The sequence below is a fragment of the Corvus hawaiiensis genome, chromosome 3, assembly GCF_020740725.1.
Source record: "Corvus hawaiiensis isolate bCorHaw1 chromosome 3, bCorHaw1.pri.cur, whole genome shotgun sequence".
Taxonomy (NCBI): Eukaryota; Metazoa; Chordata; class Aves; order Passeriformes; family Corvidae; genus Corvus; species Corvus hawaiiensis.
Genome location: NC_063215.1, coordinates 80,831,352 through 80,858,173, shown reverse-complemented (window position 1 = coordinate 80,858,173; position 26,822 = coordinate 80,831,352). Strand labels below are relative to the sequence as shown.

Sequence of the window (26,822 nt, the reverse complement as noted above, 5' to 3'; positions counted from 1 at the left end):
TTTACATTTCATGCCTTAGCTCCTTTATCTGAAAAAAGGAGGTTGTAATGTTTGCTTACCTCTATGAAGAACTTTTGGATTCATATGTGAAGAGCATCGTGTCAATAGCTGGGCATGGCCGTTAGATAGCGGAACATGAGAGCAGGTGCTTCATGCATTGCTTGAAAATGATAGAAGTGCAAATTGGAGGAATCCTTTTATGGTCAAGTTGGAGAACAGGTCTGAAAAAGTGAAAGGAAAGTTATCAACTGTCATCATTCATTCTAAATATTCAACCAAATTTGTAGTTAACCATTTTCTTCTCTACTCTTCTGATCTCCTGTAAAAGTGACTAATTTCATGTGTCATCTTGTGTGGTTTATGTTTTCTTTTCTGCCTTAGAATTGCCAGTAGAGGTTGATCAACAGGAAGATGGAAAGAAGGAGTGCTACTACAATCTGAATGATGCTAATTTCTGTGACAACGTGCTTACATCCAATGTAACCAAACAAGAATGCTGCTGTACCTTGGGTGCTGGTTGGGGTGATAACTGTGAAATCTTCCCATGTCCTGTCATTGGAAGTGGTAAGAGGAGGCCTTCTGTCCCTTTGCAAGCTTTTGAAGCATTGTGTTTATGTTAACAGAGTGTGCTTTGCCTTTAGAGAAGGCTTGCCCATTGAATCCCATATTCTGTAGTATTGAGTCATGACTTATCCATAGGAGCCCTCCACAGAGGAAAGAGTGGTAAGAATAATTCATACCTGGTGTAAATCCATTGGCTTCTGTGCAGTTGCCCTAGGGTTAAAAAGAGCCTGTTACTGAATAATGTTAGCTCCAACTGATTTTAAGCAAATATGGATTCTCACAAAAGCTTTTTCCAGATGCTATGGTAACATGTTAGATTTTTTCCACAAGCTGGAAAACAAAGGTAACCATGACAACATTTTAAAGTCTGCAGCTATTTTTTGTAACACTATTTCTACAGCACTGCAACTTACTGATATATATTATGACATTAGTTTTACATTTTGCAACTTACTGAACAATTCAGTTAATAATGTTGTCTGTAGACCATTGTTTAACCTCTAAGTATTAAATTAGACAAACATAGCCATGTGATATTTGTCACAAATTTTGAAAATAGTACTTGAAACATAAACATAAATGGCTGAAATTCAGAATCCAGATGGAAAAAATCACATAAGAGAGAACACGTGTGAACTTTCTGAGATTAAATGCTAAAGATTACTTTTCACACAAATACATCATCACGTTTAATTCCTGTTTTAACTGTACCTTATAATTGGTGAAACTGAAATGAAATGCATAATGAAAAAGGGGCCTCTCTGCTTGGATAAGTTTGATTTTGTATAGTCTCCAAGACACTTGAAATAATTTCTCTCTGTAATGCACACCATGTTCTCCTGTTGCAGTCAATTAGTGTTTTTCCTGTATGAGGACTGAAGAATGTGGACAGGGGTTTGTATCTCAGTCGGGGTATGCCTAGATTACAGCTTGCAGCATAGCTCAGAGAGGCCCATGCTAGCTTTAATTAAGATAATTTGGCTACCGGTATTGTTATAACTGCAGTGCACCATGAAACGTAGTAAGGACTACATTCTCCTGCCAAAGAGCAAGAAAAATTAGTTTGCCTGGAGCTCTGTGATGCTGTGGGCACCCTAGCTAGGTTTGTGAAAGCTAGCTCTGCAAACTGAGAGCAGGGGAAAGTCAGGCTGTGGCATTTAACATCCCCCATTAAGCTAAAGGTGTGTATGATTGCCTGATAGATGCAAATAAGGCAGATATCTCAAAATACCCTGAAACACATGTAACACTACGTATGTGAATACTTTTTTCTTAACAACATAATTTTTTGTTTTCTCTCTCTCCCAGCTGAATTTACTGATTTGTGTCCTGAAGGAAAAGGTTTCATTCCCTCTGGAGAATCATCTTACGGGCTTCTTGCTCAGAATTACAAAGGTCAGTACTGACATGTATTAAATTTAATTATTTCAGAAGTTCTGGTACTTGATTGACTAGAAATGTGAGCCAGGAATGTAAACATACTAATTCAAATTTTATTAGGTGATAAAAACAGTTTGTAGTATGAAACATTACTGAAAAGCATCATTTTACAGATTGTTAAGAATGTCAATTACACAGTCTCTGTAATATTCTGGTTTAATTTCTGCTGTGAGAATAGGTGCTGAGACCACAAACCACAAATACTCGTTTACATATGGAATACAATGCCAGTTTAAATTTGTAAATATATGTATGGGGAGTTGGAAGAGAGGAGAGAGTTCTGTTAAACATTTGGCCTCTAAGGGAGAATGAATATAAAAACTGAAGAGAAGTTCAGCAATGATATTTTCATTACAGAACTTCATGGAATAATTACTGGTGGTAGTTCAGTGGTAGTAGAGGAATCAGTGTCATAGAAGTTGGAGGATGTTGGTGGGAGGGACCTGGCATCACCAAAAAGGAAAAGTGAGATCAGCAAAATTTCTTTTCAGGTTTCAGAAGTAGCCATCAATATTAATAATTTGTAAGACTGTCACAGAGCTCATCTTAAAGTCTCTGAGAGTATTTTTGTTCAGGGATTGTTTGAGGGTGTTGTTTATCTTTGCAGATCTAAGATTTCTGTGTATATTCACAGTGGGGGTTTGGAAGTTGCTGTGTGTACAGCATGTCCAAATGCGTCTCAGATAAAATCTGTGTTGTTTTGTGCTACCTCAGGGTAGATAATATCTCTAGCTGCTATAAATACTGAAATGTGGAAATAGTTCATCTGGAAGTATCTTCCACAAATCCCTGCCATAGTAAGGCTTTTTCTGTTTTCAGTAAATTTATGTTGTAAAACCTTAGGAATGCCACAAAGGACAAACACTAAATAGATAAATAACTTTTACTAATGTGCTGTTTTCGTAATGTGATCTTTCTCTGTTACACTAACTTCAATGTTACTGTTGCTTTTCTCCACAAGCTTTTGCTTGTAAGAGCAATTCCTGTTTTCTTATTGGAATTATCTGTCAGAAGTGAATAGCCTGCTAGCCTTCCTTGGCTTTGCTTCCAGGCTTTCCCATTTTTCTCCAGACACAAATCCATGTTCCACAGGAAAAAGACAGATGTGTACATGACATTTCTTATTAATCTTTGCATTGTTCTTGCTGCTAAACAGTCAAAATATTTAATGTTTATAGCCACTAAGTGGCTGGAAGAGTGGCTGTGAAAATAAATTGTTTTCTAGATCTTCCAGTTCTTCTGGAAAAAGGAATGATTCACCTTTAAAACTACTGTATAGCTGGAAATTACAGCTTTGGGATAAAATCTGTGTTGCCCCAGAATAAATGGGGAGTAAATATATAGAATACAGTGGATTAAAACAATTGGTATTGAGAGAAGAATGACCTACTTTAAGTTGTGCTTTTTATTGCCATTTTTACTACCAACCTAGCTTTAACAGAATATTCTAAGTAGGTTTAGCAAATGAAAAGTAGGCTGGAAAAAAGGAAGTGAATAGAATTCCAACAGTAACAAATACATAAATACAAGACTGGGAAAAAATGCGTACAACTGTGAAAAGCTATATATGAGCTGGCATATATTTTCTGTGAAACCTCCCTGAAAACATTTAGCCTCATTTGAAAGTGTGGTAGATTCTCTCTGTCAGCCATCACTACTTCTATAGTGTTTGCCGCCCTGTGTTCGGCAACTGACACAGTTGGTCCTATGTGGGGGAAGGCTGCACTGAAGCTGTGCTTTGAAAAACAAAGCCATGAGCAGTGCAGATAGGAAAACTTCCTGCTGTGCACAGCAGAGTCACCAAACTCTATGCAAAGAGAAGAGCAGTCACAGAATCCATCCATAAGCATAGCTGCTTAGTTAGTCTTGTAATCAGGTGGTGTGCTTAAATTAGATCCATGGTGGGAATACCTTTCAGTAAAGCAAATTATGTGGGAAAATACAGGCCATATTGTTCATCTGTTTTGCTTGCAGCCAAGAGCAATGTGATACCAAAGGAAAGAAAGGGAAACAGCAGATTATTGCAGTCTCTCTGTGCCACGGGACTTAATTCTGACAAGGGGAAGTAACAGTCCACCAAGTCTTCCTTTTCCATTCTGGCTACATTGCCTCTTCCACACCAGTTGTCTGAGGGTTTTGTTTTTTTCCTGTGGATATCTGTGCTCCTGGGACTTTCTGTTTAAACTGAAGTTTGCTTGAACAGAGAAGTGTGTAGGATTTATTCCATCTTTCTTCTCTATGTGGCATCTTAGTAACAATGGTAACACAGCCTTTAATGTTTTCTCCCCAGATGCTGATGAATGTCAACTCTTTGGACAAGAAATCTGTAAAAATGGCTTCTGTTTGAATACACAGCCAGGTTATGAGTGCTACTGCAAACAAGGCACATACTATGACCCTGTTAAGCTCCAGTGCTTTGGTAAGTTTATTTAAAGTGGTCTTGTCACTATAATGGTATGCAGATGGGCAAAAGAAGCAGACTTGTACAGCAGGATTCCCATCAGAACTGTGGCATTCCCAGTAAGGGGAGAAACACTGGGCCTCTGAACTCCTGTAGCAGCTTTGTGAGATGCATTGGGTCATTTCCCTTCCTTCTGCTTGGCTGAGCAGCAATTCTGGATGACATAGCTGTGGCATGTAGAGCAGGGTTTGCTTTATTTTCCTCCTTTTACAGTAAATTACTCCCAGGAGTTTGCATCTCCAGCAGCCCTTTGTGCTCCTTTGAGCGCATAGTCAAGAGCTGGTGCCAGCCTTAATGCAGGCAGCACAAAGTGATCAGAGGGGGCTCCCTCCTTACATGCACACTGCTGCTTCACTCTGCCAAGGTACAATTTAGCCTTCTGTTCTTTGTATGTGGGGTGAGCAGTGAAAACCTGTATGTTGAAGCTCACCTTTCATTGGGTAAGTGTTCTGGGTTTACTATATTAAATCAAATTAACACAGATTATTTTTTGTTTTGTTTCAAGGACAGACATTTTCCACAAGGAGTTAATATGCAATGTGAAATTACAGTTGAGGTCATTGATAAGCTCATTTTAGCCTGCACAACCTTGTACTCCTTTGGTTCTGGTATTCAACTGAAAATTACTCAGGACTATGACCCTGGCTTTTGCTTTGTAAGCAGAGAACTATGTATAATGTGCAGAATAGCATAATGAAAGGAAGTAATTTTTGCAACTGCAGTAAGAGAGCCTTTCACCTTGGGATTCTATGATTGTTCTTTACAAAGGGTGGGATTTTTGCTGATTAAATGTAATTTATCTGAAATGGCCTGCTCTTCCCTTTGAGCTATATTTCAGCTTTTGCTTTCCAAGACAAACTAAGAAATATAATTGCCATGGCTACGTAAGGTGATCCCTTCTTCTGACAAGCTCATGAAGAATCACTAAGAGTATGCCCACCTCTAATGCCCGCTGGTACTGTCCTAAAGGGAGACGAATGTGGGAAGCAGTGACAGCTATGCTGGCACTCCAACCCCCCCCAGCAAGCCTCCTCATCCTCCCTAGTACTCCTCCCTACTAGCTCCCTAATACTTGAGGATCAGATGTTAGCATCCTTCAGATGTCTGAACTTCTCCTTGAGCACAGACAGGATTTTGTTGCCAGCAATGGGTATTTGTGGTACTTAACAGAAGGCATGCAGGGAAGTCTGCTCCTAACATAGGAAAATATAAACATAGATTAACACAATGCAAATACTTTGTGCTGGCTCTCCTTGATACATTTCCTTCCATTTTAAAGACACGGATGAATGTCAGGACCCAAACAGCTGTATTGATGGCCAGTGCATAAACACAGAAGGATCTTACAACTGTTTCTGTACACACCCAATGGTTTTGGACGCAACAGAAAAGCGATGCATCAGACCAGCAGATTCGAGTGGTATGATCCGTTATACATATTACTGAAGTGAGTACACCTCTACGAGGTGCTGCTGACATGGCTACAGACCTGAAGTCTAAGCTGAGACTGGGTCATCCTTGGATGAGCCTGCTCTTCTGGAGGATTTTGGAAGGCAATGCTTGGACCATCGTCTGTTGATCCAGAAGGCATTGAGATGTAGAACTCCACAGTTTCCACTTTGCCTATACAGACAGGATATTGCTGGAAGTATTGTGAGATTAGGCTCGGGCTGAGGAGTCTTCAGCCAGTTCACCAGCTCTGCATCTGCCTTGTCCAGCCTTGTAGGTAATGAGGCACAGCCCGCTTGCTGTCTCAGTAAGGCTGGGGTTTGGCTGCAGGCTAAGTCTCAAGATTCAGTTCTACCAAAGTAAAATAAAAACAGGAATGACAGGATATAGGAGAAAATAGCTAAAATTGTATGTGTGCTTTCAATTGATTAACATTGAAGGTGCATTGAGCTCACAGTTTCAAGCTGCGGGCTTCAACATCACAGTTAAAGTAATGTTTTTGTGTGTTATTTTAATTTCAGAAGACACTGATTTCAGAAAAAAATGTTAGATATTATGAAATTCTTAGAAATGTCTCAGAAATCCAGAGCATTATGCAGTGTGCACAGCTTTGTCTATGCCACTCATGTCTTCAAAAAAATTGTTACAATGGGTTTGATTTAATGCTGGCACTGTATAACCATAAATCCAGACCTCTGGTTCCTGCAACTTGCAGTGAATTTTCCTGAGATGCTTCTATGAAAGTAAATAGGAATATAGACTGAATGTGTGCTTTAGCCACTCCAAGTTATAAGGCTGATACTTTTGAGGAGTAATGTGGTCATCCTGTTGCCTGGAACTGTGAAAGAACCACAGCATTTCTGTTGTTCAATCTTCAGTTAAACAAACCAAGAGCAGGATTGTCCTTTTGGTTCGTCTCAGATGTGAAAAGAATACAAGGGCCCAAAGGGTCTTCTGTCGTGAGGCATTCGGGCTGACACGGCAATGATCATCTTGGCCAGCACAAAGCACTCAAGCCTTGTACTGCTACTGGCAATGTCCCCCTCACGCAGAGGGGAAAGGGGCAGGCTGGTTCCTTTGCTGCCAGCAGAGTTTGGAGTTTGTTGCAGAGACCCACTGCTGCTTTTCACTGCGTGTTCTGGCAAGCTCTTAGAATAGGTATCTAAATGGTGATCACCTTCATGCTTTCAGAACTCAGTTTTACTCTTGAGAAAGGTTTCAGTTCCGTACTCACCCATGCATAATGTAAAAATGCACAGACAATAGAAGAATAGATAGAACATAAATAGAAATGCACAGACAAAACAGAACCTTGGTTTGTGACAACACTTATTTTTCACTCTGTGTTGGAACAAAATCAAAACCTTGCAGATGTCTTCACAAAACAATTGTACTGAGATTTTTACATTCCAAGTAGAAGACTAAGTTTACAGTTCCTCTCCTTCCAATCAGCAGTGATCAGAACTTGCTGCAACTGGGAATGGTTTCTTCTGAAATCTGTGTTGAAACTATTATGCCTCTGAAATATTCCAGCCTTGACAAAAATACAGATTTTTGTTAATGTTCCTAAGAATGTGACAGTAGTTCACAGCAGTATTCTGTCTCTAACAATAGCTGTAAGTGGATGATTAGAGACCAGGAGGGCAGATAAACAATACTTCTCTTCACCCTCCCCAGCACTCTCTCAGCCTCCAGCTATTTTCAGCTCAGGGGATTTCCTGAGACTGATGTAGTTTGTCTGTTTAGTTAATGGGACTCTCTCTTCCAAGTATTTGTCCAGTCTCCCAGGGAGCCCATGTAAAATTTTTTGTTCAGCTCTGCCCTAGTTGTAAAAGTTCGTTCAGATGCCATTGACAGCAATATAAGAAAAGCAAAATAACAACTTTTAAAGATCCATTATGTGGATGGAGTTCTCCAAACATTCACCTCTGTCCCAAAGCTGGTTTTTGTCAAGCTCTGTTAACTTCCATGGGAGCCGAGCTGAATCAGTGTTAAGTGTTCAGCAATGACTATGATTTAGAAAGATTTATTTCTTGGGTGTCCAACCCAATGTGCTTTTAAATTGGCCTAATGTGACAACTCAGAACCTTTCAAGATTTTTGCAAAGCTGAACATTCAAGTGATGAGCCACCTCAGGCACTTAAAAAAGTCATGACTTCTAAGCTTAAATTTGTATTCAGTGAAGTCTGTAAAGCTAAGTTATTCTTCTAATCTAAGTTAATAAAATTTTTCAGTATGCCAGTGTCTTATTTAAATAACAGTGCTGTGATTATTACCTTATCCTGTCTTCTCCATCAGAACAAACTGAAGAAGCTGAGGTCTACCAGGACCTTTGCTGGCAGCACCTAAGTGACGATTTTGTCTGTAGTCGACCACTGGTGGGAAAGCAGACCACGTACACGGAGTGCTGCTGCCTGTACGGTGAAGCCTGGGGCATGCAGTGCGCGCTGTGTCCCATGAAGGAGTCAGGTGAGGAGATGTGTGTGTCGGCTCTTGGAACGAAATCTGAAATACTTCATCACTTTAATCCCTTGCATTTGTACCTGGCCAATAACATAAGAACAAAAAACCCCTAGCCCCTCAAGTTAAGGGAAATGGGTTACCAATAAGGACTGAAGAATTTCCACGGAATATAATTTAGTGTTAAAAAGAAAGCTGACAGTCGTATTTTTAAAATACTATATTTTGTTTACGTGTCTGGAAATCAGATGCTGTTCCATGACATTTCAGGTGAAGGTGCTATTTGTGGTGACTACAAAAGCTAGATGGATACAGAGAGAAGTGTCATTGACACACAGATTTATTTCTGGGGACTGGAGAAGGGGCCAGGGGAAGCAGCATGGGTATATGTCATGCTCTGCCTGAGATACATCAGCCCTGGTATACACAGTCTGGTACAATACTAACTTCTTCCCCCTTGTATAAACTATTCCAATGCCTGGTTTGGATGTGGCTTTCTTACTATGTGTCTTTCAGTAACATGTCTTCCCATGTAGGAATACCATCCTGCACTGGTAAAGCATTTTACTGTGCACATTTCCTGGATTTTCTCTTGGGCCTGTGTTACTCCAATGATAATGTTATGGCTAAAGCAATACATGTTTTACTTGTAGCAAAAAAACAGGAATTAAAAAACTACACAGAGAAGCTCAGTGAAGCATCAATGTGGTTGTTTCTGTCTGCTTGGGTTTTATGCTTTTATAGTTTACTTGCAATGTCCCTGAACCTGTTCTTAGATATCTTTACTTGTTTGAGTTTGCTTTGGAAATGCAGCAACTGAAAAAAAAACACCTGATTTTGATGATGTTGGCTGGAGTAACTGCTGGCTGATGCTTACCCCAGAAAGAGACTGAAGAAGAAAAACAGGGCATGACAGCAGCTTGATTTATAAGATACGGAAATCTCTGAAATGTCTTTGTCAGAACAAATCTTATATGAGGGCATCAAAACTGCTAGAATAACAAATGCAATGGAAGAAATGTAATAGTAAGAAATATACAGGGCAATAGCTAATAGCAAGAATCATTGCTGTGACCTGCAACTCCTCAGGTGGAAAGATGGAGCAGATTAAAGGAGTTTTGCTTTGTACAAAGTTCATTGCATGGTGAGAGTGACCCATGTGTGTCGTGCAAGCATGCAATCCTGAGAGAGGGAGGAAAAGCTGTTCCTGTTAGAGGGAGTTCAGTTAGGTACAAGATTTACTTCTGGAGATTTCTAGCTAGTTACAATTAAAGCAGGATAAATCTGCAAAGGAAGAGAGAAGGACCACCAACATAGTCAGGGGAAGAGAACCTGCCTCACAAGGGAAGATGAAAAATTCCAAACATAGATGCAGAACAAAGGCTGCAAATTCTAAGACTCTCCACTACAGCACAATTATGCAGAATTCCCAGGAACTTTTTAATTAAATGAAAGTGCTGATATGAGGAAGAATTGGAACAATTTCAGTCTGAAAATATTAGACGTATTCTGATCATTAAGAACACAGGATTCTGGAGCCTCAATCCTGTGCCAACAGTGGGATGCAAATCCCCACTAGCTGTATGAAGAAAATAGGGAAATTCATTAAAAAAATTACATGGAGGTTCCCAATGGATAACATCCTAAACATCGGTTGGATGATCCTTAGTCAAAGCTGAAGAGCATTACGTTGGATAATAAAATCTTTCTCCCTCCAGACATGAGATAACTTTTATGTAATGTTTCATTTGCATTGAGAGATATCTGCTTTAACTGAAAGTATGAGGCATACTTTGATCCTAAATATTTTAAATTATCCTTATAGATTGGAACATAGCTAAAAATAAAAGCATATTGAATGTTTATTATGTCAGAATAAACATACCAGCTCACATTTCTTAGCGGAGATGGTATGTGCTCATTTGTCCTCACACACATGTGCACTCACCCACACAGAAACCTGGAAGCCTTTCTCTGCGTTCAGGAATGTTTACCAAGAAAAATTTAAAGCTGACTGAACTGAATAAATGATTCATTTGACATGTCTTAAGTCTGTAGCACTTAAAGTGATATCATTGGCTCAAGAGAGTGCTTTCACACCTCCAGGCCAGCAGGTCACAGGTTCAAGTCCTGGCTGGGGAACCTGGAATTTCTCCATTTTTAAATACTTAGGTATTGTGTTGGCTGGGTTTACCACTGAAGGTGTTTGCTTATTTCCCCAGTTAGGGGCTTTCTGGAGACTTGTAGCACATGTTAAAGAAGACCTGGCAGTGTGAAAAGCATTATCACCACAAGACTATCACCATGACATGGCTTGGATCATAGGATAGATCTGTGGTTTCCTTTTACTTTGTTTATGTTCCCATTGTATTTGAAGATCTAGTCAGCACCCTTAGAAAGAAGGAAGTACAGGCCTACCACCATAAGTGATACTTTGCAAGTCCCTTCTAAAGATATTAATGCTTTAATAAAAATAACCTCTAGCTTTTGTAACCCAACTTGTTTTTAAAGTGCTTCCATTTTTCATTACAAAATTTAAATATCCCGTTCAAGTAGGAACCAGCATAAAACCTGTGGGAAGATAGAGCATTTTTGTAAGAATTTATCCATATTAAGCAAAAATAAATACAATCTTAAATCAGCGTGAAAACAGAACTTACATGGTTGCTACAATTTCTAAAAATTACTAATCAGTGCTTAGTTAAACAAACCCCGCTGAAATGACTCCAAACATTCAGAGACTGAAACAAAAATAAGTAGCACTTGTTGATATTGCAACTCAACAGCAGCACCTTAACAGTAGTAGTAAGACAGATGATGATTTTGATGACAACATTGAGGAACAAACTCAAAATATTAGTTCAAAGTCCTGATCACAACACTGCAAATGTACTGTAGTGCAATGCTTGAGTACATCTGACTCATGCAAACAAGGGATGTAATTGTTTTCAATTACATTGGTTCTAACATTATAATCTTAGGATATCATATTGCAGACAAAAACTTTCACAGGTTGCATCCAGTACCAAAATGTCAGCTACTGAGGTGTAACCTCTCTGAGCTCATGGTGGCATTAATCTGTACTTGCCCAAAGAACAGTAATAACAGTTTAGTAATTATTCTTTAAAAACTTCTGTGTTACTGAGGTTTGTCATTGGCAATCTCTAGTAATTGACCAGCTGAAGAAAATTAGAAAATTGGATACTTTTGGTTTAGATAACAATAGCAAAACATCCTTTCTTCATTGCACCTACCCAAAAAAGTACACATTGGATGACGTGTCTTCAGAAGTTCTGCTTCCTTGGTCAATTTACTGTTAGTGCCTAACAGCCCATCTCTCTCCATCCAGAGTCCATGGTCTAGTAGCAGGTAGCAGAACAGGCACCAATAGGTTTAGCAGCTGGGTCAAAGCCTCCATGCCAGAAAACAGAGCAACTGGCCCAGACTGAAAAAATCTGAAATCTAAAATAAAGCCTCAAGATAACTTGAACATGTAGGACCTGAACTATAAACCTTCTGAGACTCCAGAAGCTCCTGGGAGACCCTTATGGTACTGAAGTGGATTTTAGACAAGGTGTATGGTTACACGAAATTTGAAGGGAGGAGATAGAACTAACAGCTAGAAAACATTGAGTAAGGTGGTGTGCTGGGGTTAGCATTTAATTTACAGAGACTGCCTATTTTTGTATTTGTAAAATGATCTTTTTGAGGTTATTGTAGTGCAGTACCACTTTTGCTTCAGTAACACCTTAACATGGTGGTAAGGTGGTATGAGGAGCCTCTGAAACAAAGATGTCAGTCAGTTAAGGAGGGTACTTTCTCTTCTGTAGCTGGCTGCCTGGAGAAGCTTTCATATAGAAAAACAGGGTGAGGTAGGTCTGGGACTCTGCAGCTTTAGCAGATGTTTTAATAACTATTGAGAGTGGGGGTACATTCCTACATATATAACTTAGACCTTTTTGTTGGTGTGAGTGCTAAGGCAATGTCATGAACACATCCTTAAGCAACTGTAAAAGGCACCAGCATTCAGTTTATCAGCCTGCTTATTTGTGTATCCTTATAAATACATTTTCTATTCTAAGTTTTAAATTCTATTACTTTGTGGGATTTTATGGAACCACAGCAGAAAAGACAATGGTGGATCTCCAGTCAGTAGATACTTCGCATATTCTGTGGTATTAGAACTGCTGTTCATGTTGTATTTGAAGTTTATCTTCCACCTTAGCATTTGCAAAGCCCATGCTAAGGGAACACTGAGAGTAGTGTGAATCACCTGGGGTGTTGTATAACGTAGGATTTCTCTTGGACAATTTCATATCATGTTTTTTATACAGAAACCCACATCAGTGCTGGTCCTGCCAGTTTCTTCTTCCATCAGGAAAGCTAAATTAGCACCCTGAGCAATATATTCCCCTGACCTATCTGAGATACGTGCTTTACGATGAGATTCTATCTTAGAAGTGGTTATGTCTTTTCATGGACTAAAAATCGACAGTGAATAACTAATTCTAATGTAGACCCTCAGTAATGCCTACATGGAGTTGAATTCTGCCCATTTCTGGCAGAACAGATTGTTTGGATTGCATTTTTGTTGCAAAGGAACTCTGTGTATCCTTTGTAAACATTATGAGCTAGTTCTGGGCTGAGCTTCCATATTATGAGAACACTGTGTTCCCTTTAAGTTCTGGCTAATGTCACTCATGAGGATCTGGAAGTACAGGGAAAACCCATGTGTGTAAAGGATGAGTTTTCATCTGTCCTTTCGAGATGGTAAAGATCAGCAGGCACTGGATTCATTTCTGGAGATCATTTTCTCATGGATGGCAGTGTGCCTCCTTTGTGGTTAGTCCTCTGGTCAAATGGATTGTGTCCTCTGGGCTTAAAATATTGCACTGATTGGGCCTTGAATATTCAAATTCTTGTGTTTGGCTGTGTAGATTTTTGGCTGATTTCATTTCTGTTCATGGAGATTTTCAGTGCTTTTTCTGAAGGTTAGGAGAGACATGCAGAATTGCTTTGGCTAAAGGGTTTTTCTCACAGAACCTCACATTCCGAGTGTACGTTGAAATCAGCAAGGAGTCAGAAGCCATGTGCAAAATTGTCAGAAACAACCTGACTTCTACTACAACTTTTAACTATCTATTTGGAGCAAAAGGAGAGGGAAGGTAATTTTAGGAAACTTGAGCAGCATTAGTAGAGGAACAAAAGGTCAGTACCAAGAGGTATTGAGATAATCAATTTGGTAATTATTTCAGTTTAGGAAGAGCTTTACATCCACTGTGAATCTTTTTCAGGGATTTCATTTAGAGTATGTCCATGAGAGGATATGAACATCCTTTTTAACTAATGAAAAATAACCTTTAAGACTGATGTCCTTACCTTTAAGTTGTAGGATAGATGTGAATGCTATTCACTGCAAACCTTAGCATCTATCCATGGGCAATGTCAATGAAATTATCTAAATTGTCAAATAGCACAATCTAAATACAGAGCAGAAATACCTCTAGCTTTGGTTCACAGATGATGCAATTTCCTGAGACAGCATAAACTTAACCAATTTAGACTGATGTCCAGAACCTCTGGTGAAACTGTTGCAATCTTAAATAATTTGATGGATCTGGCTTGGTTTCTTAGTTTTGGCTTCTTTTGTATGTCTGTGTGATAGTGACAGTTCTGAAGAGCTGGAACAGAAATAAAGCTTTCTTTATGGGCAGGAGCTGGACTGGCTGTGGTGTAGTTGTTTCATGGTTGTGTCAGGAAAAGCTTTTTGTATAATATTTTGCTTTAAATAAATGAATTGTGAAATTATGTTTCTGACTGGAGAATTTAGGATTTTTAGGCCTCTGGGTACAAGTAAGGGCCACATGGGCTTGCTCAGTTACAGCTATATATGCAAATCAAATGCACATTTACGCAGCTGCGTTTTTGCTAACAAGCACCTAAAAGCCAGTCAGTCCATCCCATTATATTGTGTTGTCTCTGTCAGCCGAGTTTTCGTCACCAATTACAGCTAACATCTGTGCCAGTACACATGTGTGTCTAGATGTAATCCCCTAACACTTGTTTAATATGCAATACATCTGACTTTAAAAGTGTCCTTTACATTTTTGGAAGCATACATCAGATTCCTTTTATAATAGCCACCCTTAGTTATACAACAAGCTGTCTCTATGCTTCATTTGCAAGCTATGAAGAAAACTTAGAAACACATGGACCAATGTAGACTAAACTATATTAAAAACAAAGTACTTTTTTTCCTCTTGAACTGTAGTTGTATTGTCCCTGATCACAGCCAGGAGATGAGTGAGCAGGAAAAACAAACCAATATAGAAAAAGGTTTCTTCATTCATTGTGAATTATAGAAAAATTTCTTTCAACTTTACTTGAAAGATTCTTTTCAAAGTGAGCATTAATTTCTGTGACAACTAAAATGTTTCTGTCATTCAGGGGTAGTTCCACATTCTGTCTCGGTCTCTACCCCTTCACTGCCTTCTTGATCTCTGTCTCCTGTTGCCATCTCCCCAGGGCAATTTCATGCTGTTCTTCCATATGAATACTTACCTGCAAGTTTCTGTGCACCAGTCATGCTTTCACCCACAAATCTTACAGCACTCTGTTCATTTAGTTCCCTCCCCTAGAAGACTGGGACCAGCACACATCATAGTGATCCAAAATACATTATCTTAAATTGAACTGTAGGAACATAGCATAGCAAGGGAAAAAGTTTAAAACAACAGAAAGTGTCATTGCTGTAACTTGTTCTGTCCTCCACAGGGGCATTCTGATGGGTTCGTTTCTGTCAGGGATCCAAGTCTCAAGTCTACCTTATTTCAAAACACCAGTTCTCATGATCTTTCCAGAATGTGGCCCCCTGTACACCTTTCAGTCTTTGTACCCTCTGGCCACATTTTTCTTCCCTGTGGGAGAAAAAAAAAGAAAAAGAAAAAAAAAGGAGAAAGCAAGTTGAGAAAGGTGAAACAAATAACTTACCAGAATAACTTACCACTGTTATTGGTCCTGAATTTCTACTGTTGGTTTCTTAGGTGAGTTGCTGTTTCTCCCCTTAGGTTTATTGCCTGAGCACCTAGTGACTGAATCAACACATTATAAAAGACAAGAGATTCAGTCTACACTACTTGGACGGCTAAACAGAACATACAGTATTAAGAGAGTATTATAGGTAATTATAGGTATAAGACCTAAAAATGCAGACATTCAGAACTTGATTTTCGACGGACCAGTGGGGCAGGAAACAAGTTTCTATTGTCAACATTTCTTCAGTCTTTTTTAGATATTAAACAACTTTTCATTGGCAAACATGCAGTATAAAATAGTCTTGCACAATTGTCAAACTACGCAACTCTCATGTACATGAGAGTTCCAGGTCTACAGATTTTCAGAAGTTCCAACTGCTTCCTTCAGAACTAAAACATGGTTTATACTACCAGTATCACTAATGGAAAATTAGCACTGAGTAATCTGGGAAGCCAATGTCCAGGTTCTGTTCAGTCCTTCCCGTCACATCACATTCATGTGGAAGAGGCAGTGATCCCTAAGACCTGCTTGTCTTATCCCTTTGCCTTTCACTGACTGTTTTCATGTGGTGGTTTCTTCCACACAAGCCAGATGAATTAGTATTTTGTGGTAGAACACAGATTTCCTTTGCCAAGAACATTTGTGGGCATCTGTGAGAAAGTGCTTTTACTATTCTCCACAGCTTTCCTGTGTGTACCTATGAGTGAAGGAGTCCCTCTGAGATGATAACCTGTCCCCATGCATGGATGTTAATCTGGGATTAGATGTGGGGAAGAAAGAATGGGGTGGTTTTGGTCCTATGTCTGCTCTTAAAACTATGCTCATTATCACAGTATCTCAGTGGGAAGCTGTGCAGTCAGGGATGTAAGTAGCATTTTCTATATGTCATTTATTTTGCCATGCTGGCTTTGTTTGCTGTGCCCTGGGATGTTCCTCTTGGGCAGTGTACTTTGTTCTCTGGGAGAGGAGAGTGTTGCTTGAATATTATTACTGTATATAAATATATTTTGGAGGACATACCTCAAAGGAAACCACTTCAGTCTTGCAGCAGAATGTGATGAGATTTACAATAATTTGTAAATTCTCTGGGGAGTTCATACTGCAGACTTGGACTGGCAGCCATGGCAGCTCTGGATGTGCACGGACACGCTTTGCCTGTACTGCAACGTCTTGTGCTCTCAGAGGGCCGAGTTGTTGACCATAGAATTCAAACAGACTTTTTGAACACTTTGGGTTTTTTTCAGTACAAAATAAAATCGTTCCAGGTGGAGGAGATACTACCTGTAAAAATAAAATTACAGTGCTGGACAGCAAGTGGGGCTGTGCTCTGCACTGTCTAGAGGCAGTCTGGACTTACCCAACTATTTGCTGTCTGGGACAGTTCTACACAGCATGAGGTTTCTGGCTCTGTAACCATCTGCAATTCTTGGATTTTGTATCTGCTTAGGGAGGGCTTTTTTTCCTCCCTCTCTTTTGGTGGTTTTTCTTTCCTGTCCTTTCTCTGCCTGATTCTCAGAACACCAGGCAATCTTCACAGAACCAGATGCTAAATAGACTATAGGAACAGTAAAGGAGAACCTGGGTTGCTGTATTTTAACAATATTTCTGTTTTCAAATCAGTTGTATTGTATGTGTTTTAGTAAAGGGTAGTGGAAACAGAGTTGACACAATTTTTGATTTATAAAAGAATCAAACTCTGCATAAGCAGTTCAAACATGGATTCTGACACCTAAAATGAAGAGTTGCTTTTGTCTCAGCTTGTGTAGTCTGGCTATTACAGGCACAAAATAAGATGTAACTATTTCTCCTGTGTGTTTTCCCATGCCCTTTGAGTTTCACAACCAAGGAAACTTTGAACAGCACTCATAATTTTAAGCCTGTGGGTTGAAGATACAGTTTGTAGATAAGTGTGGGCTATTTTAAAAGTATTTTTCACTCTGATTTCTGCAGGTCGGCTGATAGTGCCAGAAATACTGGCTGTACCTGCCCCAATTTCCTTCCTTTGGGGAGGCTTCTGCTAGCAGCCATGATGGTCTGGGATAGCTTTTGTTCCACAGAATGAGGACTGTAAACAGAGATAGCCATGGAGAGAAGTGCATTAGCAGTGGGATACACAGCATCCCTCTGCTCTTGCTTCCCATGCAGACCACAAGAACCTGACCTATAACTTTTTGTACAGTTATTGACTCAAATCTATCCCTGGTGTTATCCCTATTATGACTTAATAGTATATATTTGGCTCATTAACATTTTAATGACATTCTTCTTGAAGAGAGAATGCTTTCTGGAAATTTTGTTTTCTGCAGATTTATGGTGTTTCTAGGAAGATAAGTTTATTTCCAGCAAATATGAACCACAGCTCACTGGGACTAATGTAATGCAGCCTGTGTTAACAAGTGTGTTTACTTTTATATCTTATTTTCTTTCCCCCCTCAGAGGATTACGCCCAGCTGTGCAACATTCCTGTTCCAGGATCTCGGCGGCCATATGGACAGGATGCTTTAGTTGACTTCGAGGAGCACTACACTCCAGAAACTAATCCATACTTTGTTGAAGACCGTAAGTGGGATTCTCTGTAATATAAAAGACTGGAAATGAGATTTTAACTTCAGTTGTTTTCCTGTAGCTGGTTTCATTCTTCTCTTTGCTTCTGGATAATGTGGCCTGTTTATGTTTTAGTTATTCCTATGACACTACCTTGCAGTCAGGTGTTCCAGTTCAAGAGCCAGGTTTGTATGAGAGTCCAGTTGGGCTTGGAGTACAATTAATTTTTAATCTAGTGAAACAGTTTGTGCCAAGTGTACTAAATTTGTGTTTACCAACACTTTTACAGCTCAAGGTCAAAAGGATTGCCAATTTTCCTTCTCACAAATTGATTTTCCTTTGGAGCATTGGACAGATTTCTCCAGAGTGTGTTTAATTTTAAAGGAAAAAAAAAAATTCATCCTTCCGTGATTTCCCAGCAGAACTTGTATGGGTGAAATGAGAGCATGCAAGTCATTCTTTCTCAACAGAGAAAATGTACAGCATGGTGTGATCAAAGAATACACGTATGTATGGACTTCAGGCTGGATGCTATGGCCTGCCAGGCAGGGTGTGAGGGATTGTACACGGCATCTTGGTTGTGCCTGAGGAATATCAGGGCCCTTTATGTTGGGTCTGGCCCAGCTCACTGTTAAGACTTGTGGGAGAGGAATGCTTGCAGATTTCAGCATCTTCCTCAAAATCAGGCACCCTGTACAGGTCCAGAATATTTTATCACAGTTTTAGAGAAGGAAAGTGGAAGTATCAGAAGGAGCTGGTAACTTCTTGTGCTTTACATATATATGGCCTGCACGTTGCCACTATGCTCTTCCCCAGTCAGTGTTACTGAGTGTTGATGTTTAACTGAAGTGTCACACAGCTGAAAACTACTGGTTACACAAGGAAAAACCCAGAAGGATGATGGCTAAGCAATGTTAATGTACTGTTAATCTGGAAAGAAGCATTTCACAAGGTATATAACTTAGTGGTAAATAAATACTATGAAATGTGGAAAGTTTTGAATCCACAGCTGAGACCACTTCATAGAATGTCTTCAGTGGGAAGGGACCTTAAAGATCATCTAGTTCCAACCTCTTAGAGACAGAGGCTTAAGAGCTCGTGGCTCTTGCTCCCATCGTATCGCTGAATCAGATGGGGCATCCTGTTTAGGGCATTAGAGACTTCAAGATCACAATCCTGCTGCAGGTTGTGTGAGGAATACAACAGTACGTCCCATCCCATGGCCGGGCCATGTACCTTCAGTGTAATATTTGTCACTATGCAATCAGTTTCTACAGAAGCAAATACATGCCTTAGAATTACAATACAGGTCCCATCAAGCTGTTTTGAAGTAGTTTGAAGTAGAGTATATTTTGTGGAGTAGAACTTGCTGTAAGTGATAAATATTTCAGTTTTAGCTAGTTAAAATTACAACATACTGTATTTATGATGGAGAGAGGGAGTGTACATATGTTTATTCACATGCGTATATACCTGCATATAAACTATATGTCTAATAATTATGTCTTGTCTTTATTTTAAAAATATCTGTATATTTGGGGAGACACCTTTCCCTTTCTTGGCACTGTTTCCTAAATTATAAAAAGTCTTTAGTTTAAAGGTCTCTCCTGAGCCCTCTGCAAGCTCTGTCAGAAGACTCTAGCAAGTAATGAAACTTGGTTACCTACATCATGACAGTGCTCAATATCTTCAATACTATTGCACTGATAAGTGATTTACAAGGCTCGTGAAAAAGACTGCAGTGTTTCCCATTTAATACACACTTGTACACATCCTGTGTATTATGTATGTTCTTGAGATGTGACATCCGTCAGCAAATACTTACTTCACGTTACGTGTTCAGTGTCTCCAGAATCTACTCAGTGTATTACTGACCAGCTTGACCCTTACTGAGAAGCCCACCATGCTAGAAAATCCAGGATAGGGGAACAATATTTGTAGTCAAAAGAGGGGGAGTGGAAATGGCAGCATGGAAGTTAAATGGAGGATGATATGGAAAGGGCAGAATAGAAAAGGAAAAAGCAGGTCAATAGAAAAGAAGGCCTCAAGGACCAAGACAGGGTGGAGTAAATAAGAAAAGACAAGAGAAAGAAACATAAGGAAGGGAGAAAATCATATTCCTAGTAGCTTAGCAAATACATGTATCACAGCTGTTGCAATTAATCAGTAAACAGTTTTTCAATAAGTTGATGGCTTGTTGGTGGAGCTACTACCTGTTACAGGACAGATGGGGAGATACATCCTACTCTATTACGCTCCAGCTCCAATTCCCCTCTATATATTCATTGTGCTGTTAAACTTATGACTCAAATAGTCTCAGCTTTTTCCACAGAAGTCTTTTTGATGTGATGGGCTGCCATCTGCAGTCCTGTTACATCACTGCTCCATGAGCAGGAAGCTAGTGAAAAAAACCTTAGAACCTACAGGAGTTGTTCAGTCCTAGACACAATCTCTGAACATGTAAAAATGTAAAATAACTTTGTAAGTATAAATCCTTCCTTATATATAAAAGCATAACTGTCACAAAAGCCCTAAGGCAAGGAGCACAAAAAGCATTGTACAAACCACTGAATACAAAGACAGCTCTTTGTGTAAGAGGTGAAAAACTAAAAAGCTCAACTCTTTGAGCTTTGACTGCTCACCATCTAGAATTATGACAAGAAGCAATCGGTAGATTATGGGTATTTGTACTGGCACCAGTCACTGAAGCACAAGCCAAAGGGTTGTTAACAAAAAACCACAACAGGAAAGCAGTCTCTTGATTTCTTCTTATTTTCCTTTTGGCAGCTGGGATTGATTTTTTTTTTTAATATGTTTTCTTCTGGATAAATTATAATGCATCTCTTACCCCTCTACACACACACACACCTTATTTTTCTAGAATAGTTTTAAGAAAGTTTTATCCCAGATTGCACAACCACTTGTTTCCTTAAAGGCTGATACACGTAACAATTGAAATAAAAGGCGCTATTTAGAAAACACCAACTTACTCTTTAAAAAAATAAACAATGAAATTATGGAGTTTCCATTACTACAAAAAAAATCACAGATTTTTAACACAAACTAAAACTTAAGAGTTAACCAAGTTATTTAGTTTCCATCTTGAAACATATCACAGCACTTTTCTGGTACATTTAAAACTCCAGATGGTACAGCTCTGCTAGGGCTGACCTATTTTCTGCAAAGTCACATTCCAGCAAACTTCTGAGAGAATTTCAGACTCTCACTATATATTTGGGTATACTGATTCAATAGCTTTGTAACTTACTTGTTTGTAATTCTTTCTCCTCCCAGGTTTCCTGAACAGCTTTGAGGAGCTACAAGCAGAGGAATGTGGTATTCTGAATGGATGTGAAAACGGCCGATGTGTAAGAGTCCAGGAGGGCTACACCTGTGACTGCTTTGATGGTTATCACCTGGACATGGCCAAAATGACTTGTGTTGGTGAGGATAGCATATCACCTGTTACATCACCTGTTATGTCCTGTTAGCTTGTCAGTTTACTCAGTCACTTGACCTAAGGAGGCCTCGAACAAAGGGGTTAGATAGAGATGATCACCTGAATTGTATTAAAGATGCCAGCTTTGTCTTACTCACTGCAAAAGCCAGTAATTATTGTTACAAAAATATCTTGGTGTTCCTCAGTTCATCTTGGTCATTGCAGGTGTGTTCAGTTAAGAGAGTAGAGGTGAACGGACACATATTGGTAGAATGAAGCTTAAACTTATATCAAGAATTTAACTCTTAATATACAGACCAAACGTTTTTCAAAGGCTTTGGTAAGCTAGGAGGATGGAACTGGATGCAGAGCAGAAGAGTGATTTTAGGAGTGGATTTTTAGAGTGGATTGAGAGTGATTGCCTAAATATGCAGATAACCACCTGGTGAAGTTTGGCCCCTGGTTTTCAATGATTTCAACAGTCAACAGACTCAGCTATTTCTCTCACTCTCAAACTAGTAAATCTGCATATTTACTAACCATGACATCTGTATCTTCAATTAAAACAAATGAACATGGGAACAGCAAGTGTCAGTGAGAAGATGAAGCAAAACAACTACCCCTCAGTGTAGAAGCCTAGTAAAAATAGTGATTATTTCAGTTTAAGGTCTGCACTAACCTTGTTTAGCATTATGCTTCATGACACACAGCTGAGATCTCCCAGCTCTATGACAAGCCTATGCACCTTGTAGTCTTCAGGACTTTATGGCAAGCTGGCCTCCTTAGCCAAGATGTAGCTGCTGTGTATGTCAAGCCAATGCTGCATGATGTTGAGTGCAGGTAGTTTGCTCTTCATGACTATTCAGTTGACAACACCAGCAGCTCCTAAGGTATTCAGTTGTGTAAAGTGCAGATATTATGCTAAGAACTTCGCGCTTCTTTCTTAAAAGTCACTTTTCAGTCATCAGATAAACACCTCTAAGTTGTTGCTTAATTTTGTTGTGCAGCTAGACTGAGTTTGGACTTGGTAATCTAACTCTTCAAAGCCTTTTAATACCCTATTGATTTCCTATGATAACTTCTACCTCTTCCCAATTCAACTTTTAGAGCTTTTGACCCAGCCTAATTCCACCCAATTGGAACTGAAAATAAAGTTCTCAGGGCATTTGTACAGATTGTTCTAGTCCTAACAATGCTGGAAATAAATGAGTATTACCTACACACCAGACTTAAGTACATGTCTTTTGATACCTCCTTTTTGCAGATGTGAATGAGTGCAACGAGCTGAACAACAGGATGTCTCTCTGCAAGAATGCCAAATGCATCAACACGGAAGGGTCGTACAAGTGTTTGTGTCTCCCTGGGTACGTGCCTTCAGACAAGCCAAACTACTGCACACCACTGAACTCAGAACTAGATAGTGAACTGGAGTAGAGGAAAATCTCCATATCCTAAGCCCATATACTCTGCACTGTATAAAGAAAAGGAAGGAAAGTATTTAACTTGAGAAGGCACCAGAGTAGCAAACGAAAGGGGAGAAAAGGGTTAAAATGTGTCAAAGGTGAGACGTGATGGGTTGGTTGTGTATCAGCTTCACTGAAGTGACAGACCAAATGTACACATTGCTCTGTATGAAAGAAACAATCAAGTATATAGTGTGTTCATAAAAAAAAAATCTTTGAAAATAATCAAAAACAGTGCTGTTATTTTAAACAGAAGAGCTTTGGTTTTTTTGTTTTGTTTTGGATTTTTTTTTTACTATTGCTTGATTAATTTGGCATTTAAATAGTGATGGAAATGTTTTATATTACTATGTCATTTTTTTGATTGTTCATTTCCTTGTCTACTGTTTCTTTTCAGACCTTTTTTTTCTGATCAGTACAAATTCTATGATACAGATATTCTTAGTCCATTTTGTAAGAACTGTTACACAGGGTGATGCTCCTCCTTCTCTGGAACATTGGTCAGTGACTTTTTTTTAATTTGCTAGTTGTCTGCCCTGTGGAGCAGGCACCATTTGTTTTCAAATGTTTATATACCTTGGCGAAAAGTCCTTATATTCATTTTGTATCCTGTATGGTTGTTACTGCACTTAAAGTCTTTAGAACCTTTCTTGCCAAGTTCAAAGCTGCTAGTGGACAACATTGGATTCCTTTTGTACATTAAACGAAAAGATTTTAGCTCACATCTCTATTGTAATGTGTAAATTGAACACAAGAGAGATCTTGTATGATTACCCTAACATATTAAAGCTGTATATTAAAACTCAATAAAATCACCTTTTTTTAGAAAAAAAGCGCTATTTACTTATTGTGGCTTCTTTTCCCCCTCCTTCATTTTCTTTTTGTGTTTGTTTTACAAGAATCAACCCTCAGGTGTTTACAGTACTAGATTTAATTTACATTACAACAGTCTTAGGGAGTTGTCTGGCTGGTCTTTCCTTCTCATGCTGTTTTAATAAGACCAGAATCTGAATTAGTTAATGCCTGAAGTTAGGCTTCCAGGGGGAAGATTTCAAACACAGACCTACAGAAACTGTTTGACTTGGAAGCTGATTCCCATGGAATTTTTCTTCTTTCCTGGTTTAGGCACGTTTCCCACTGAATCTGCAAATAAGACTCTACAGTATGATGGCCTGGTTTTCAGAAATACTGAAGAGAAGGGGGAGAATTTCCTTTTCTTGATGAACTATACTTTCCCATCAGCTCTTATTTTTCAGTGGAAGGAGAGAAAGAGATTAGGAGACTGACAGATGTTTCACTTTGACCTTTTCCAGGGTGAAAGAGTTTATTTCAGAAATCCTGAAACAGGTCCTTTTGCTATTTTTCAAATAAAATGTTTTGCTGTGTCTTTGAGACCTGCCCTGCATTAAAAGGAGAAGGATAACTTGAGATTTTTTTAAGTGAGTCAAATTCAGTCCAATTGTCAAAAAAATTAGGTTATTATTTCTCATTTCACCAAAACAAAAAAAGAAATATTGTTTTGATTCTGAATAAAATTTATTTTCCAATATTCAGGTCAGCCACTGAACTACAAATATCATAAATTGTATCCCTTTCAGTTCTGTACCCTACAGTAGATCTTACTAAAGTCCATGTGACTGTAACTGTGCAGAAGCATTTCCTTCCCAGGACCCTTCTCTCTGTCTGCTGGAACCTGACACTAGGACAAGTGGAGATACTGTTAAAATGCAATAAAACATTCTCAGTAGAACTCTGGGAAGAGGGATCTTTAGGGAGGAGATTCTTTATGAAGTGCCCAACTTTCTTGACTTTTCTAGAATTAGGCAGGAGAGGGTGGAGGGCCAGTCACTCTTCCAGTCAAAAAGAGGTAGATTACAAACACTCGAGCTGGTCTATAATTACACACACACAAAAAAATAATTCTTGCTTACCTGCTGTGGTTAAGGAAAAAGGAAGGAAGGTCTAGTCTTGTTAGTGAATGCTGTAACTAAAGAGCTCCTAGTTGTCCTGCTTAAGGTTAATCCTATGATCTTAATAAAGAGCAAGGTCACAGTTACAACCTTTCACTGGGTTCAGGATGAGCCCTGGGCTGCTTTCAGCCACCATGAAAATTCATAGACGAGACAGTGCTCTCCTGACTCCGACCTGCTTCTGCTTCAGAAACCAGCTGTGTCCATCTCTGTAAGACAGCCTAGGCCCCAAGCTGCCACTGCAGCTGTCACCCGAGCCTCAGATTTTCAGCATCCCAGTACTCCATCAATCCATACAAAGGTAGCACCCATTTGCAGGTGTGAGTGCCAGGACAGGCTGACAGATGCAGATGCATTGGCACAACTGCTGCCAAACTAAATGTTTGGCATGTTAAATGTCCATGCTCTCAGCAGGGAGGATTAGTTGGGTCATTTGTCTCTAGCTCTTCATCAAAGTTTGCAGACCTCAGATTGTGCTGGCCTTTTGATCTAGTTTGCCTTATAGACATGGTTGAAATTGGTCACAGCGTTGAAAGCTACGAATAAGTTCAGAGTCATGGCTTATGCTGGCTCTGGTTCCATAGAAAACAAACCCCCACAGCAAACCTAAACCATCAGTTTCTGTTGGCAGCAATTCACAAAAAAGATTTTGGTGTGTCAGCCATCTTCCATCTCCCCTACCTAATTCAAGAGGGCAGCAGATGACCCAAGTCCTGAATGAAGTTTGAAACATTCTGCTGGTTCAGTAGCCATGTCCTCATTACGCTTCTATCAATCACAGACACTGTGTAAGCAGGCAGCAGACTTTGTGCGTGCTCGTGCCTTTCCCTTCTACCTCTTTGTACCTCTAATATGCCTTAAAACACATGCAGGGAGCCAAAAGTAGACCAAGCAGCCTAAATCCCACTTACGTCCCAGTGCTTAGTATTCCACATTGCCTGGCTCCAGGCCTTCAGAAATGCTTTGACAAAGGAACCACAATTGAAGGAATTAAGTTAAATTCAGCCTCTGGAGCCCACCTACTTTGCCCCAGTGTAGCAAGGCTGGTTCTGTCATTTCACCTGAAAAGCTGCAGGGCTTAGGAACACAATTTTGATTCATAGTTGAACAAACATTTTCTTAACATGATTAAGTCAAGGGATTGGACACCCTGGGTGTAGCCATTTTAGTTGTTACAAGAGCTGTGGTTTAGGTGAGAGTCCTCAAAATACAGAAACCACCACGTACAATTCCATGATTCAAGTTTCTGAGTACAGCAGAATCTGGAACTGATTATAATTTATACCAAATGGCACCAATACTTTATACATCCATATGGATCCTCTAAAAAAAAATCAGTCCTTTTTCAGGCAGACATTTCCTTGCTACAAAAAATAAAATTGCTGACATGGTAGAACTGAATTCTGCTAGTTCCCTTTTAGTGCTCCTGTGTTAATGACAATGAAGTTAACTAGAGTTACGTGCATTTCAGCTAGAAAGAGATTTGCTATGAACAGATACTTTCATGTTGGGATGCTATTCAGTGAAAAAATTAGCCAGTGTTAAAACTATCGAAGTGAACACTAACATTCCTTGGGAAAAGACTCTCACAGCTGGACAGATCGTTTGGGTCCAAGAGACAGAACTCAAAGTCATGACAAATATTCAGCTAGTCAGTGGCAACTGACACACTCAAGTAAATTCCTGACTGAGAGACGTCCTAAAATGCTGAAGGCACCGAAGGGGTTGTCATAACCTATTAGCTCACACTGATCATTACCCTCATGCAGGTTGAATCTGAGTTTGGCAGGAGAGTACCTCCTGGCTTTGGCACTTTCTTAATTCCTCAAAAAGAAAGGTAACAGACCCAATTAGGGCATGTCACAGGCCTGATCTGCGCAGCAATTAAACCACAGTGCATTCCTTCAAATTGCATGGCAAACTTAGAAACCCTGCTGCTCTAGAAGACACTGCAGTATTGTTCTTTTAACAATGCCACCCACTTCAAAGGGCAGTTT

At 39.4% G+C, this 26,822-nt stretch overlaps 1 protein-coding gene and 1 long non-coding RNA gene across 11 annotated transcripts in view; one reads left to right on the top strand and one right to left on the bottom strand.

The window, feature by feature from the left end:
- The window catches only part of LTBP1 (latent transforming growth factor beta binding protein 1), a 192,512-nt gene extending 168,824 nt beyond the window's left edge, over window positions 1–23,688 (top strand). For 9 of the 10 annotated variants that reach the window (XM_048297347.1, XM_048297345.1, XM_048297344.1 and 6 more), the window contains 8 exons: window positions 382–564; window positions 1,873–1,959; window positions 4,295–4,423; window positions 5,745–5,885; window positions 8,213–8,383; window positions 17,846–17,968; window positions 21,248–21,397; window positions 22,657–23,688. In XM_048297347.1, the coding sequence (XP_048153304.1) occupies window positions 382–564; window positions 1,873–1,959; window positions 4,295–4,423; window positions 5,745–5,885; window positions 8,213–8,383; window positions 17,846–17,968; window positions 21,248–21,397; window positions 22,657–22,826 (1,154 nt within the window). In that variant the 3' untranslated portion in view covers window positions 22,827–23,688. The remainder of the gene's footprint in view (window positions 1–381; window positions 565–1,872; window positions 1,960–4,294; window positions 4,424–5,744; window positions 5,886–8,212; window positions 8,384–17,845; window positions 17,969–21,247; window positions 21,398–22,656) is intronic. The other variant, XM_048297346.1, reaches the window with a different exon arrangement.
- On the bottom strand, window positions 66–24,848 carry LOC125322939. Its single transcript, XR_007202299.1, has 4 exons — window positions 24,787–24,848; window positions 15,378–15,465; window positions 741–774; window positions 66–221 (listed from the first exon to the last, which is right to left on the bottom strand). It is a non-coding gene; the product is annotated as an uncharacterized LOC125322939 (long non-coding RNA).
- Between the last annotated feature and the right edge of the window lie 1,974 nt (window positions 24,849–26,822).